The 16342-nt window shown below is 44.3% G+C and overlaps 2 protein-coding genes across 2 annotated transcripts in view; both read right to left on the bottom strand.

Annotated features, from left to right (window-relative positions):
- The window catches only part of ACSL6 (acyl-CoA synthetase long chain family member 6), a 79996-nt gene extending 70412 nt beyond the window's left edge, over window positions 1-9584 (bottom strand). Inside the window, exons 1-2 of the mRNA XM_087862301.1 lie at window positions 6249-9584; window positions 2563-2636 (exon numbers count right to left, since the gene is read on the bottom strand). Of these exons, the coding sequence (XP_087718427.1) occupies window positions 2563-2569 (7 nt within the window). The 5' untranslated portion in view covers window positions 2570-2636; window positions 6249-9584. The remainder of the gene's footprint in view (window positions 1-2562; window positions 2637-6248) is intronic.
- Window positions 9579-16342, bottom strand: part of LOC148110129 (interleukin-3-like) — a 194441-nt gene continuing 187677 nt past the window's right edge. Inside the window, exon 10 of the transcript XR_015724578.1 lies at window positions 9579-14465. The gene's annotated coding sequence lies outside the window, so the exon portion shown is untranslated. The remainder of the gene's footprint in view (window positions 14466-16342) is intronic.

The following is a 16342-nucleotide window of genomic DNA, read 5'->3' as shown; positions in this document are numbered from 1 at the left end:
GGAAGGATCTCCCCCACCCCGTTCACTATTCTCATCTAACAAGAATTCAGACCCTTCTTCCTGGCGACCACCTAGGCAGCTCAGCCCACAGGCCATGCCAGATGATCTCAATAATAAAAGGAAGGTAGAGATCAGAAAAAGGCATGAGCACCTGAAGGTCTGACATCCTGCAAACCCCTTCTGAAAGGCAGTTTGGCAAGGTGTCTCACAAACCTCAGAAAATTCTTACCTTTGACTACTACCAGTGGGTTTGCTTGGGAATGAGCACAAAGGGGAAACATCAGGAATTATTTGTTCACAAGGATTGTCATTGCAATATTATTTACAACAGTGCCAGATTGGAAACTGCCCAAATATTCAATCACAGAGCTGAACTGGTTTTTGTACATCTATAAGATGGTATATGCACTGCTGCCCATAAAAATGATGATGCAGAACACTGCACAATGACACAGAGAGATGCTCATGGCGTGTGGCCAACTGAAAAATGCAGCTTATAAAAACAGTATATTCAGTGCAATTCCAATTATGTTTGAAAGCATTTACATATTCATGGAAAAAAATGGACAAAAGAAGAATAGTTGTTATCACTGAGTGGTGGGATTATAAGGTTTTTTTCTCTTCTTTGAATTCATCCGTGTTTTCCAAATTTTTTACAGTGAATAGACATTTTTTTTAACAAGGAGAAACCTACTATAAGAAGAAGCCATTGCCAGAGCCCTCTCTCCCTTCAGAAAGGGCTGGGGTATTGGAGAGTGAAAGCAGGCCACGGGAAGATCTTTAGAGAAATCAAATGGCAGGAACCGCAGGGTGTGAGTAAAGGGTCAGTGCTATGAGACTCCTTACCTCCTGACCCTGGGGGCTCTAGGCATCTGCCCCAGGCTTCCTTTTCTCTGGCAGCCATTAGAAGTCCTCACTGAGCTGCGGTGGAGAGGGAGATCAGGGTTGGAGGTGGCCATGAGGACCTTTAGAGGGGCTCATGTCAGCCCAGGAAGATGTTACAGAGGGAGGGGAGGCAGGCAGAGGCAGACTCTATTAGACGTGGTGGAAGGAGATCTCGAGGAGGGGCCAGGTACCAAGGACTTACGAATTTCCAGAAGAGGATGATGCGTTCCTGGAGGCAGGTGGGATGCTTCCCATCTCAGAGCTCATTATAGGGAACCAAAAAATCAATGCCTAAGTCACTGACCATGTGAGCTCAGATCCAAGGAAAACAAAAACAGTGTTTTGGCGGGAGGGGGGGTGGGGGTGCTCTCTAAGATCTGGGAGAAAACCAAGAACACAACATAGAACACTTCAAAGGCGGGAGGAAAACCACTAGAAATCTCCTATAGGGTGCCAGAAAAGTGCCAATGGGCTCTGCCAAAAGAAAACAACCCCAAGGACCAGGGGCTGATCACCCAGAAAGGCCAGCTCGGCGGGGGCCCAAGACATCTGAACCAGCTGTCCTGTCCTCCCCAATCCTAGAGGCCCAGGGAGGCTCAGGGACTTGCTTAGGGTCACACAGAAAACTAAGATGAAGACCAAACCAAACCTTAGGCTTTCTAACTCCCAGCCTCATGGATCACCCATTACCCTCCAGGGAGAATTTTCTTAAAACATTTGATAATAGAAGGAATCCCTCGATTGTACAAATTATTTGAAACTATATAAAAACATTATTTGCCATCCAATTAAATTTATGAGGTAAATGTAGACAGAATTCCAAAACTTGATTTTTAAACAACTAAAAATAGATAAGCCAATGTCAGATACAGGCACAAAAATCCCAGACGAAATTGTAACAGACAGATTAAACATGTAAATCGAATTTTCACTAAAATAAAATAGACCCTAGCTGCAGGGTGCCCGGCTGATGTGGGATAAGCAGCCAGGGGCCGTGCCCTCAGCTGTGTGCAGCGTCTTCCAGGGGCAAATGCACGGTGAGTGCAAGTTCTGCTCCCACTCTCAGATATAAGCATGTTAGGGTTATCGCTGCACCAACTTCTCTAGAAAATGTTGCTCTTACTATGCCCTTCATTCCATCTACAAGTTTACAAAATGGGCTACCAAGTTCACACAATGTGACTCTGTCCCCTGGTCACTGGTAACTGGTCCAACAGCTGGACCCAAATTCCCTGGGAATTTGGGATTGGAATTTTGGTCCTTTTCTGTAGACAGCACACATCTGCAGAGAATGTGAAAAATGAAGCAAATGTGCCCAGGACAGCAGAGATGAGAAACAGAGAGGAATTCACTATTCAGTTCTCTACGGGGTCAGTGAGGGGTAGGGAGAGTCAGTATAAAACAGCAGACCAGGAGAGCGATCAGGCCCACTATGTTGGATCTCAAAACAAATCCTGGGTAAAGATTTCCAGCCCATCTGTGATGGACTTGGAGTTTCTGGGGGCCCTCATTTCTGGCTGTGCCCACATCCCTGATTTTAGGGCCCTCACGAGCCCAGCTGCATCCCTACATTTAGAACATGTGAGGTACCCTCCAGGGACCCTCGCAGTCCCTTGTGCTAATATACCTAATTTTACGGCTGAAGATATCGAAGCTTAGGGAGCTGAAGTAACCTACCCAACATCCCAAGGCAGCCTGAGATTCGAATCCAGAGCCATTTAGCTCCCACACCTGTGTTCTTTCCATTATACCTACGAACAGGAAAATTGGCAAAAGTTACCTAAAGAGGAATCCACAAGAATCCCACATCTTTTCTTAATAAAACCTCTGAAAATTAGGAATAGAGGATTTTTTTTATGTAAAAGAAGGAAAAAGTTAATTTCTTGGGAAGAGGACATTTGAATTTGGGAGCCAATATATTTTTCAGTGGGAAAAGATGGCAAATGTAACCTCAGCACCCCCAGTAATCACAGGCATTGCTCTCCTCCCCAAAGCTGTGATGTGGTTTATGTGTGGGCAAACCCCGGATGGAAGGAAAGAGAATATCCCCTGCATCGTAGAAATACCAGGGCCAACCACGAGCTCTCAGTGATGACACAGCCGCGGGGAATTCACCCAAAATACCAGAGCATCTGTATACCTTTGCTGTATAATCCCAACCCCATTCAAAATAACTTCAAAAAATATATTTTTAAATTTATTTTAAAGATTTTATGTATTTATTTGAGAGAACACGCACCTGTGCACCCCTGGGGGGGGTGAGGGGTGGGGAGGGAAAGAGGGAGAGGGAGAAGCAGGCTCCCCACTGAGCAGGGAGCCCAATGCGGGGCTAGATCCTGAGATCATGACCTGAGCTGAAGGCAGACGCTTAACTGACTGAGCCACCCAGGCGCCCCTCAAAAAATATTTTAAATCTATAGAATGAAAGTTCCCAAACAAGGAAAAGATAATGGGATGTGAAACACCCAGGATGGAGCTGCTGGGCCAAGCATGTGATGAAGAGAGGAGTTTCACAAGGTGAATTCCCACAGACCCTGGGGTAGAGTGAGGTGGGAGGACTCAACCCCCGACAGCTGTACAGAGTCAGACTGAAACACACACGGCCACCCCCTCCACCCAGGTCGGTGTCACCCCCTCCACTAAGCACTCAGGCTGCCGTCATGCTCAGCCATCTGGCATTCAGGAGACACTTAATGAAAATTTGGTGTTGTAGAAGTTTCGAATGACAGAGGATGTAAACACCCATAGGACTCAACCTGGTGGAGAATTAGAAGCAATGTACACATAGGATTTGTGCCTGAGTCAGCATGAGCCTTGTAGAAGCAGGGAGGATGGACCTCTAAACTCTTCCCTAGGAAAGATCAGGAAGAATTTCTTCAGGTGGTGAGGGGCAGTTGAAGGAAGACAGAGCACTGGGGAGACAAGTCCTCCTTCCAGGTATCTCTGCTCCCTCTGGACCCCTTCCCAGGACCTTGCCCCACAACATACACATTCAGCCTCTCCTCCTCCTTGGGTCCTACCATGCCCATCACCATGTTCCTCAGGGGTGGGTCCTCTTGCCAGAGCACAAAGTTCAGGGGCTCTAACCAAGGCCTGCGTCTGCTGAACCTCCTGCCTTATTAACCCTAACTCCCTCCACATGCTCTCTGTTCCACTGGGTTTGTGCTCTTCCCAGGAGACCTGTTTCTGTGGCTGCTTGCCTGGGAGGATCTTGTCCCTCCTGCTTCACCCTAAAGATCTATGCATCCAGAGCAGATGGGCTTTCCAAGACAAGCACAAATGATCTTACTGGGGAAGATCATTCATTTCCCTCTGAGGACAAGAGTGCGTGCTGATCTGTACTCCTGCCTGGGGTTCCTCAAACTGAGTGCTGCTGCCATATGTGGATGGAAGCTTGAAAGAGGAAAGAGGGTAAAAACTAAGAGAAGCAACTAAAAACTGTGGTACTAAATAGAAATATTTATATAAGATGTCTGAATATTTATTATATATAAAAATAGACATAACAGAAAATACACAGAACAAATATTTCATTCACAAAACAACAAAAAATAGAAAATAACTGGGTGGGGGGTGGTGCCTGGGTGGCTCAGTCGGTTAAGCGTCCAACTCTTAGTTTTGGCTCAGGTCATGATCTCGTCATAGTGTTGTGGAATCGAGTCCCACTTTGGGCTCCGTGATCAGCAGGGTCTGCTTGGATATTCTCTCCCTCTGCCCTGTCCCCCACTTGTGCTCCCTTTCTCTCTTAAAAAAAAAAAAAAAAAAAAAAAAAAAAAAATATATATATATATATATATATATATATATATATATATATATATATATATATGAAAATAACTGGGAATAAACAAGATATGTATGGGACCTAGGTGAAGGATGCTATAAAACTTCACAGAAGACTTCAGTGAAAGGAGAAACTATTTTCCTGGATGAAAATACTAAAGATCACAAAAATGTCAATTCGCCCCACAATTGGGTCTATGTTTAATGCAGTCTCAGTTTTCAACTCAACAGAATGGATTTAAATTTAATTTAAAGAACATACCTGTAACAGTACTGGTTGAGAGCCGTCTTTGAAAGGAGAGTAATACTAAAAACTAAAATACCTCAATAGGTAATGTAATGGATAGCAGAAACATTAAGTCCGTGGCACTGGTACAGAAATCAGACCAACTGATTAGAAAGCTCAAACACGAAATCAAAATACTATGTGAAATTTTAAAAATTTCGCAACCCCTGAATATTGATTATATAAGTCAATGAGAAAAAACACTCCAGAGAGAATCAGAGGCGAGAAGATGACTAAGTAACAAAGAAAAGAAAATACAAAAGGCTAGTAAAAATATAAAAATTAGTCCCACAAGTAATCAAAGAAAAATTCAGTAGCAATTAGGTACATTGTTTCTATCAATTGTCAAGGTTTTAAAACACAGCCATAGGGGCGCCTGGGTGGTACAGTTGTTAAGGGTCTGCCTTTGGCTCAGGGCGTGATCCCAGCATTCTGAGATCGAGCCCCACATCAGACTTCTCTGCTGGGAGCCTGCTTCTTCCTCTCCCACTCCCCCTGCTTGTGTTCCCTCTCTCGCTGGCTGTCTCTCTATGTCAAATTAATAAATAAAATCTTTAAAAATAAATAAATAAAATAAAATAAAACACAGCCACAGATTCCCCTGGAAGGAGTGTAGGACATGGGTTTGGATCAACCTGTTTTGGGTGGGAGGGCAATTTGGCAAATGTATAGAAATTTTAAGTAAAGCACATTCAGTTCACAATCCCACTTCTAGGAATTAATGTGCAGAAACAGCTATAGATGAATATTCAAAGATGTTCAGCCTGATGTTACCTAGGGTATAAAAAATTCAAGGCAACTTCAATATCTAACAGTAGTGGGTTAGATAAATCAGTTAGTGTATACACATAGCCCAAAATATTTTCCAGCCATTAAACATAATGGCATAAGAGAATACATAATGATGCCAGAAAATGTTTACATTGCATTAAGTGAAAACAAATTATGAAATCCGCTCTAACTACAAATATTTATGGAGTGGCCACCATGTACTAGTGAACAAAGTAGATAAAATGTATATTCTCATAGAGCTTACATTCCCTTCTAAAATCTATAACCTGAACATAAGGTATGGTTCCAATTAACAGAAAGATGTGATGGGAAGGATGGCAGGAAAGACACAGAAAAAGTAAGGGATTTTCCCTGAGTTTGGGATTGAGGGTGGTTTTTGTTCTCTTTCTTGGTGCTTTTCTGAGCTTTCCAAACTTTCTGTAATGAGCATACATCACATTTGTAGCCAGAAAAAACAAACAAAACCGAAATGTCATCTTTTTCAAAGAATGCAAGTGGAGACCTGTGGAGTAGGTGGCTTTTCAAAACGGGGATTAGGGGACGCCTGGGTGGCTCATCCGGTTAAGCGTCTGCCTTCGGCTCAGGTCATGATCGAGTCCCGCCTGCTGCTCCCCCTGCTCATGCTCTCTCTTTGACAAATAAATAAATAAAACCTTAAAAAAAATAAAAACAACGAAAAACAGGGATTAGTTGTAAATACATCATCCAGTGCTGTGGACAAGATAGGCTGGGGTGGGGATGGAGGTGAGGGGCAGTGGGGAAGGGCGCCATCAGCAGAAATGCATGTAGAATCCAGATAACACAGGATGAGCAGTGGGAGGAAAGAAAAGTCCAGGCAAAGGAACATCTTAAAAGTCTTTCTCTAATATCCTCCCCTACAGAATCAGACTGATCCTGATTACAGCTTCTTTCCCATGAGTCAGTGTCCTCTCATCACCAGGCATAGCTGAGGCCCAGGCCTCCCCTGAGCAGCCAGGATACACAGACAGGTTGCTCACTGCCTTGACTCAATCCTTCCTAACCTGTTTTTTTTCACCTTTTTAAATCTCTGCTGCCTTTTTGGAAATTGGGTTTCAGATTTGATCACTAATTATTTGATCACTTGTTCACTTTCATTCATTAAATGTTGTCACTTGGGCCCCTTCCAGGCAGTGGGTGGCTGAGAACCCTTTCCATACCTGAGGTGATAGAGACCCCCTTATCCCACCCTCAACAATCAGTCCAGCCAAGTCTAAGCCAAGTCTCTCTTCCACAGAGACCTGAGGTCTTGGAGTCAGCCATGGGTAGATCTTGCCCCCGGAATTAGAGATGGTCTGTGCATGCTGACCATCCCTCATGTGACTCCTTTCACTGGTGTGGATGGAGCTCTGGGCCGGAGTTGGGTGTTTTCTCTTTGTGGCATGAGCTGAGAAACAAGACAGCTCAGAAAGAGTTAATCCATAAAATATGATCATGACACATACAATGGCTTGGACCCAGTTTATAGTGCTTCTCCCAGGCCAAGTCCCACCATCATCCCGGGGCAGCCTCCAAGGGTGACCTGGACTGCTGGGACCCTGTTCCAGCCCTCTCCTTCCAGTCAATCACTTCTGAGACTCCTCTTCCATCACCCGTATCCTCACACATCTCAAACACATGACTTTCCGGCACTTGTGCTGTCCTTATCACCACGCCTGCAGTTGGAACCCTACTGTCCCTTATCCTGTCCAGCCCCAAACCCACTGCTGCCCATTCCCCCAACAATCACTTTGGCCAGTGCACAGGACTTCCTGTCTGTGCTGATCCCACATGGAGTGGGCCTTTTCCTCTTCTCCAAACCGTGTCCTGCCCTGGGCCAGCCAGGGCTGCAGACAAGAGGCGGGCGTGGGTAGTCACAGTGTGTTGCCAAAGCCAGGATCCACATCCTTGTTCTCATCTTGCTTTTCTCACTCACCAGTTTTCAATGTAGCTGAAGGGAAACATTTTTCTCTTTTACTTCCATGACAACACACTCCCTAGGCTTTCCTTCCCCCTCGCTGCTCCTTTGTATACTGCTGGCTTCTCCTCAGGGGCTGTCCTTCCTCCAAACATTACAGGGCCCCAGCGTTGAGTCTGCAGATCACCATTTACACGGACTCCTCAGGTGTCCTCTTCCAGCCTCGTGTTGGGGGTACTACCTATACACCAATGACAACTCAGTGTTCATTACCCAGTCCAACCTCTCTCCTGAGCTTCAGACTCCTACAACCAGCCTCCCCCCGGTAGCTCCCATTGGATATATAAGAGGCATCACCAGTGAGCCACACCAGTGAGGGCTGCTTTGCCAGCATCCATTCCATTCCCCCTGTTTTGGTAAGCAGATCCTCCTACTCAATGCTGCAGGGGAGCCTCCGATTGGTGAAGAAAATTAGTATAACTGCCTCCCTATTTCCCACAGTGATTGGTGACTCAAACTGGTCCTGTCAAACTGAACAAAATTTCAGGACTTTCATTTAATAGTTGGACAGCAGAAGCTTCTTCTAGTGGGTGTCAGGACTGAAACCAATGCAGCCATTTTGCTCCACTGAGGGAAGCCAGATTGAGGACAAAGCAAGATTTGAAGACCCATGGAAAAGCTTTGATCAAACCATGCCTAAATTCTAGACTTTTCAGTTGTCAGAGTCAATACTTTTCCCTTGATGTTTAGGCCAGCATTACTTGTACTTTCTTTACTTGGCAATTGGGGCATCATGATCCATGTAAGAACAAACAGAACTCTCATTTCTCACCACCCCATCAACCTGCTTTTCTGTGGTCTTCCCCATTTCAGTTCATGGCAGCCCATTCCATTCAGTGGCTTGGCCAAAACCCTTCAACTCATCTCTGACTCCATCTATACTCTCACACTCCATATCCTGTCAGCAACTTCATTGAATTCTACTTTCCAAATATATATGGAGTCCATCCACGCCTACCCTTGACCCATTGCTGTCCACTCTGTCACAGCAGCCAGACTAATTTTTGAAAAACCTAATAAATTAGATCATTTCATTTGCTTGCCTTGAAATCCTTCAACTTGGAATTGAAATCACGTCTAAGACACTATATGTGATCTAGCCCTGCCTACCCTTCTGACTCATCTCCTTCCACTGCCCCCTCCCCATCTACACTGATCTCTTCTTCCTCAAAACTCCCTGAAACCCATGATAGGTCTTGGCACTGCTCTTCTGTACTCCCATTCTTCCTACGGTTGCCTGTCTCTTGTCACTCATGTTCCATTTCAAGGATGCCTTGTTTGAGGACCTGGTCTCATGGTGCCCACTGAAACTTGATCAGTTTCCTATTTATTTTACTAATAACACTTATCACTGTTTGCAATTATCCTGTTCACATCTTTATCTTCTGCCTCTGTCCCTCTCCCAGGAGGGAGCTCCTTAGGGCAGACCCAGTCTTTCTTGTTCATTGCTGTATCCTAAGAACTAACACCCATTGCATTTGGACAGAGCATGAATTCCAGCAATGTGTGTGGCCATCACACAGAAGCAGAAGGTGGCCAAGCCTCATGCACATGGGATGCTCTGCCCCACTGCAGTAGAAGCCGAGTTCTGTCAGGTGTCTGGATGGAGCGGGGATATGGAGGCAGACGAGACAGTGTGGAGAATCTGTGAAGCTTTTAGGAACCGGGGCTTCAGGTGGTAGTTCACACTAGTTCCCAGCTGCGCTATGGAAAAAGCGTCAGAGAAAAAGATAGCCCAAGAAACCTCTGTGGCTGTAGTCATGGGAAGCCCCAAGTCAGAGAGGTCGTGGGGTGAGATGTGTGTGGGGAGGTCTCAAGTCACCCTGAGGCCTTTGGTCACAGATTCCACATGTGCTGCCCCTCCCCCCCCACCCCGCATCTCCCTACCGTCAGAGATCCTGGCACCAGCAACCACACTGACCACTGCAGCTCCACAGGCAGAAGATGCCGTCTCGGAGAGAGTGGGCACTGCTGCCATTGCAGGCCTCAGGTCAGATCCAGGACTCTGTTGAACTGAGGCCACTCAGGCCCATGCTGGGGAGGGGGTACTGTGCACATTTCCTGGCACACACTTCCTTTCTCCTTTTAGATGAGCAAACATTGTTGCTGAGGCCTTGGCCACAGCTTCCTGCCTCCTTCTGAGATCAGAAGCCACAGCCACTTCTTAGCGACTGCCTTGCCAGCCTAGTCTTCACTTCAGAGACACAGGGCTAGGCACACTGTCCCCACCCCCAGGCTCTCCCAGGATGGGGGCTTTTATGATCTGGAGGCTTGCTTAGTGGCAGCCAGCTTGCTGTCCTGGGGAGGAGCAGATCTGGCTCTGGATGGACAAGACAGCTCTGGGCAGACCTGCACTCAGTACAGGCAGGGCAGAGCAGCCTATCACTCCAGCTTCACGTTCTGGAATATCCCACTGATCTGCTGGGCAAAGGGTACAGATGAGAGGACTGAGAGAACACCTGTGGTCTAACATTCCTGGGCTATGGTCCTCACCAAGCTCTCACTGGCTCCAGGATAGACACCTCATCTCCACACTCTCTTGCCAAAGTCACCGTCTGGGGGTCTCCACAGAGCCACTCTCTGTTGCCCATGCTGTTCCTTCTGCCTGGAGCACCTCCCCCTGCTGTCTTCTCTCAGTTGACTTCTCATCTTGTCCTTCAAGAGTCAGTTCAAGGGGCCCTCCTCCTGGAAACCCTCCATAAACCCTGATGGCTGGGTTGAGGGTGCCCTTCTATGCTCCCATAGCCCCTGAACTGCATCGTCGTTCTCAAGGAGGTTGCCACCAAGTTCCCAGAGAGTCACAGTGACCGCTGTGTGTGAAATCACGATCCCTCCTTCCTCTTCTCAACATTCCTGATTCCCTTAATCTGCTCTACTTTTTCCAAAGCATTTCTCACCTTCTAACACACCACGTAAATTTTTTATTAGGATGTAATTTTTGTATTGTCTCTCTCCCTCCTGAGCATCACAAAGGCAAGGATTGTTGGCTGTTTTTTTACTTATGTATCCTAAGCCCTTAGAACAGTGCTTGGCAATTAGTGGGGGATCATTATCAGTTCAATGAATGAATGAATGAATAATAGCTGTCTGTTTACTCTTTGGTGAACTTCTTGAGGGCAGGGTCTGAAAATAAATCATCTTTCTATACTCAGCATTCAGTGTAGGACTCTGTACAGAGCAGGCATTAATAAATTATAGCCCTTGGCCCGGCATTCAAGGCTTCCGCCATCTACAACTAAGCTTCCTTGCCAGCCTCATTCAATAAAGTAGAGCAGGAAGAGGTTTTGGCTGAAAAGTATGGCACCTGGCTTTGCCCTCCTCACTGTGGGTGACTCCCGGCTATCTACTCTATTAATGCCTGGATCACTGCATGAATGGGATGGATACTGCCAAAATCTCCTGCCAACCATCAGTGGACAATTGTATTTGAGTGTGAGTGATTCTAACATCTGACTAAGGGTGTGGGCATCAGCTTGAGCTGTGGGACCACAGAATACTGCTCTGAAGGCACTCGGAAATAATTGAGGGATGTTGTTGGAGCCCGGGTCATTGTGAGTAAGGGGCACTTCCTGCAATTGTCCCAATTCCTAGAGCTACAGTCGGGGAGGGGGATTACAAACCAATGAGGAGGGGACCAATGCTTCATTAAGTGGTGATGGGGAAAATGGCTATTTAGGGGGAAAAAAAGTCAGTTAAAATCCCTACCTCATGCTACACAACAAAATGAATTCCAGCTAATTAAAAGTTAAGTGTAAAAAAAAAGAAGAAAAATGTAAATACTTTCCTCTCACTAGATAGGGGAGGATTTTCTAAGAATAAAAATCAATGGAAGAATTTATCCAAAAGAAATCAAAGCGTACGTCCATAGAAAGACTTGTACTCGATTAATGGATTTATTTGTAGTGGCCCCAAACTGGAAATATAGGACATTTCCATTGACAGATAAATGGTTGAGCAAACTGGGGTCCAGCCACATGAGGGAATAAAAAGAATGAACTATTGAAACATGCACCAACATATTCTGATGAGTCTCAAAATTATTACACTGATGAAAATAAGCCAGATAAAAAAGAGTACAAACTGTGCAATTCCATTTATATGAAATTCTAGGAACTATAAAGCATAGTGGGAAAGGGGTAGGAGGAAGTGATTGCAGACGAGCATGAGGAAATTTTGGGCGGTGATGCGTAAGTTCACTATCTTGATTGTGGTAAATGGTCTTATGCTTCTATACATGTGTTAAAACTTACCAAATTGTACAATTTAAAAATGTGCTGTTTATTATACTTCAGTTACATCTCAAGAAAACTTGTTTAAAATTGGTGAAAGAAAACACAAATGAGAAGGAAAATGATTTTTAAAAACTTTTTACGGAGATATACCTTATATATAACATGCACAGATATGTGTACAATTGAGTGAATTTTTATATATGCATACATTTGTGTAAGTAACCTCAGATCAGGATCTGGGACATTTCCAGTACTCCAGAAGGTTCCCTCATATCCCCTCCTATTCATTATCGCCCCCAAAAGTAACCTGGAACAGGCCAGTAGATTTGTTAGCATTCAAATTTAAAATTCTCTGTGAGAAAAACCACCATGAATTATAATAGCAAGTAACACGCTGGAGAAAATATTTTCCACAAATATAACCAAATGCTATTAACCTTAATATATGGAAAACTCCTGTAAGGAAAACACTTGACACATTAATGGAAAAAGAGCAAAGGACATGACTGAATAAGTCATAGGAGAAGGAAGGAAGGGGGGAGGAAGTACAGAGAGAGAGAGAAATGAAAGGGATATTCAATCATTCAGTCACTCAACAAGCATTTATGACTGGGCTGCTATTACCTAGGCATTGAGTGAGGTGCTGAGATTATAAAAGGAAATAAGACATGCTCCTCATTGTATAGTGAAAAAGGTGGGACAATAGTAATTAAAAGACAAGGAGAAAGTCTTCAGTCCACCGAGGAAGCACAGGGGCCGTCTGAGCCCAGAGCAGGTCAGCTGTGGAGGTTTTCCAGAGGAAGATGTGTGAGTTGAAGCCTGAGGAGAAAGAGGAGGGGGGTGTGGGAGTGGAAGGGGAAGACACCAGCATTCAAGAGTGAAAGAACAACTTGTGTAGAGGCCTGGAAGGGACAGAAGGCATGAGCTGTTGGGCCTGGGTAAACCCAGGGTGCAGGGGCATGGGGAGTGACTGGCAATAAGGCTGTAGGAATTAGGAGCCAGGCTTTGAACACCAGGCCACAGAGAAACTCTGAACAAGTTTGAGGAGTTAGTGGACTGAGATGACTAGATTTAAATTTTAGAAAGACACCGTCTGGTTTCTGGGAGGAGGAGTAATAGGTAGGGCAGGTCTGGAGGACAGGACTCTAGGGAAGGAGCTGTAGCAGACATCAGGTGAGAGATCACAGGAAAGGAGCAGGGGGCAGAGGCAGGAGGAGTTTTCCCTACAGGACTGAGGGCAAGCTTGGACATAGAAGTGACAGGAATGGGCAATGTGCAGGTAAGGAGCATGGGCTGGTGAGGATGCCCACCTGGCTTGGGTGACGGGGGAACTGGTCAGTCACTGGGATGGAAAGGCTGGGAAGAGAAGGCTCGGCTAGAGGACGATGATCCAGCTTATAGTGAGGTAAGTTTCAGGTGGAGCATCTAAGGGGAGGGGTAAAGGAGCTTGTGAGATGGTGGCCACCCTGGTTTAAGGAGTAGAGTTCCAAGACTAAGCCCAAGAAAGGCTGTTTTGAGGGCAGACAGAGGCAGAGGAACAAGCTGTAGAGGCTAGAAAAAGTTGTCTGGAGAACAACCAGGAACCCTGGCCCTAGGAGGTTAATGACCAGCAATGTGGCTGTGACAGGCTACAGATTCTGAGCACATTCACTGAGACCCCTGGGGCAAGTGCCGCCTAAAACTGAATGTCCATGTGCTTCAACTAGAGCAAGGCCTCCAGCGGTGCCCTAAGGGCAGCCCACACTGGAGCAAGGACAAAGGAGAAAAGAGGGTGGGGAGAGAAAAGAACTGTCACCCAGACCTCAGCCACCCTCCTTGTCACTTGTGGTCCCTGGGCCATTGCTGTCCTTATCAGCTTTCCTTAATTACCCAGAAGCCAAGGATAGAAGATTGGATGACAACTAGATAAAAGGAGAATGCTGGGAAATACTAACGCAGTTGTGCTTTCCTGGCAAATTCCATTGCCTCATAAGGCTTCCCCAATCCCTGCAGCTGGAATATGAAGCATACAGGACTTCCAGGGAGGGATGTTAACTTAGAAACAGAGAAAAGGCTGTTTGGGGAGCTTTCAAAAGCCTAGACTCTTAAGGGATCCAGGACAGTGGAAGCGACTGCAAGATGACTTAGCACCAGACCTCTTGCCCAACTTCATGAAGGTTCGCTCACTGGTGGGAGCCTATGCTTGGGGGTAGGATCAGCCAAGGGGAGAGTCAGGATCCTAAGGAAAATGGGAGCCAAAGTCCTGTCCCTTCCTTGGATTTGGCCAGAAGGATTTAAGGGATCTTAGTACAGAAGTACTCCCTTTTCTGGTTTAGCTAGTCTTCCAAACTAGTAAAAGAAGAAAATCATTAAACGGGCACCTGGGTAGCGCAGTCGTTAGGCGTCTGCCTTCGGCTCAGGGCGTGATCCCAGCATTCTGGGATAGAGCCCCACATCAGGCTCCTTCACTGGGAGCCTGCTTCTTCCTCTCCCACTCCCCCTGCTTGTGTTCCCTCTCTCGCCGGCTGTCTCTCTGTCAAACAAACAAACAAATAAATAAATAAATAAATAAATAAATAAATAAGGGGGCTTCTAAAAAATTCAATATAAAAACCTTAAAAATATAAAACATCTTCAAAAAAGAAAAGGAAAATTGAATTAAAAAAAAAGAAAAAAAAAGAAAATCATTAAACAAACAAAAAATTGCAAAAAATTAATCCAAAATAACAACAACAAAAAGAAATAGAATAGGCAGGAAAAATGGAAGTCCTGTATAAGATAATAAGTTTACCCAAAATATAACCGTGCTATCACATTCAAATCAAAAACAACACTCCAGGCAAAAGATAAAGATTGTCAGACTGAATTCAAAAACGGAATGAGAAACACACCTAAAACCTAAGAGAAGTTGAAAGTAAAAGACTAGAGAAAGGTACACCATGCAAGCAATTACCAAAAGAAAGTGAAGTGAGACAAAATGGACTTTAGGCAAACATCTTTTCAGAAACAAAAGAATTTTTAACGCTCAGTGTCACTTTACAAAAATGGACTATTTAGTTCAAGAAGATAAAATTTAAGTATTATCTGCATTAACTCAAAGTGTGTAAAGAAAAACTGACAGAATTCCAAGGATAATTAGACAAATTCACAATGACGGTGGAAGATTTTCACATACCACTCTGTGACTGACCGAATAACATATGAAGAATTCCAAAAATTCAGTAAGGATAAAGATTTGAACAACATAGTGAGAAACCTAACAAATGGACATTTTGATAAATGGATTTTGTACAAAATGCTGTATCCAATAACTACAGTACAGATTATTTTCAAATATACATAGAACATTTATAAAATTGACCATATGCTAGATCATAAAGTAAGTCTTAACAAATTTCCAAGAATGACATCATCTAAAGCTACACTGCCTAATATGGTAGCCACTGGGCATATGCTGAGCACTTGACATGTGGCCAGTCCTAATTAAGATGTGCTATTCATGTAAAATACACACTGTATTTTGAAGACTTAGTACCAAAAAAATCTAAAATATGGCATAATAGTTTTTATATTAATTACATGTTGAAAGGATACTATTTTGGATATATAAGGCTAAATACAACACTTTATCAATTTCCACTTGCTTCTTTGTACTTCTTAAAATGTGATTTCTAGAAAATTTTAAATTACATTTGTGACTTGCATTATATTTCTATTGCACAGCACTGATAGCATATTCTCTGACTATGATTAAGAAGAAATCAGTAGCACAAAAAAGGAAAGAAAGAGAAAAAAAGAAAAAAGAAAGAAAACTAGAAATCCCTAAATACCTGGACATTAAGAAATACACTTCAAAAATAACCCACATGTCAAAGAATTCAGAATAGAAATAAAATATTTGGGGGCGCCTGGGTAGCGCAGTCGTTGGGGCGTCTGCCTTCGGCTCAGGGCGTGATCCCGGCTTACCGGGATCGAGTCCCACATCGGGCTCCTCCGCTATGAGCCTGCTTCTTCCTCTCCCACTCCCCCTGCTGTGTTCCCTCTCTCGATGGCTGTCTCTCTGTCACATAAATAAATAAAATCTTTAAAAAAAAAAAAGAAATAAAATATTTGAACTGAATAACAAAATCCCTTATCAAAATTTATGGTATGTTGCTAAAGCAGTCCATGGAACAAAGTTTAGAGCAGGGGTTGGCAAAATCCAGCCCACAAGCCAAAACCAGTCCACAGCCTAATATTGCAAATAAAGTTTTAATGGAACACAGTCACTTCTATTTCTTTATTTATTGCCTGTTGCTGCTTTTGTGCTATAATGGCAGAATCAAGTTGCTCTGAAAGAAATCTGCCAAGCCAACCATACTTACTACTTGGTCTTTTACAGAAAAAAAGTTTTGGTTTAGAGCCTTAAGT

This window comes from Ursus americanus, chromosome 5 (assembly GCF_024610735.1).
Source record: "Ursus americanus isolate L20-20 chromosome 5, mUrsAme1.1.p, whole genome shotgun sequence".
NCBI classification, from domain to species: domain Eukaryota; kingdom Metazoa; phylum Chordata; class Mammalia; order Carnivora; family Ursidae; genus Ursus; species Ursus americanus.
The sequence above is the reverse complement of the archived record's forward strand: the minus strand, read 5'-3'. Positions and strand labels throughout refer to the sequence as shown.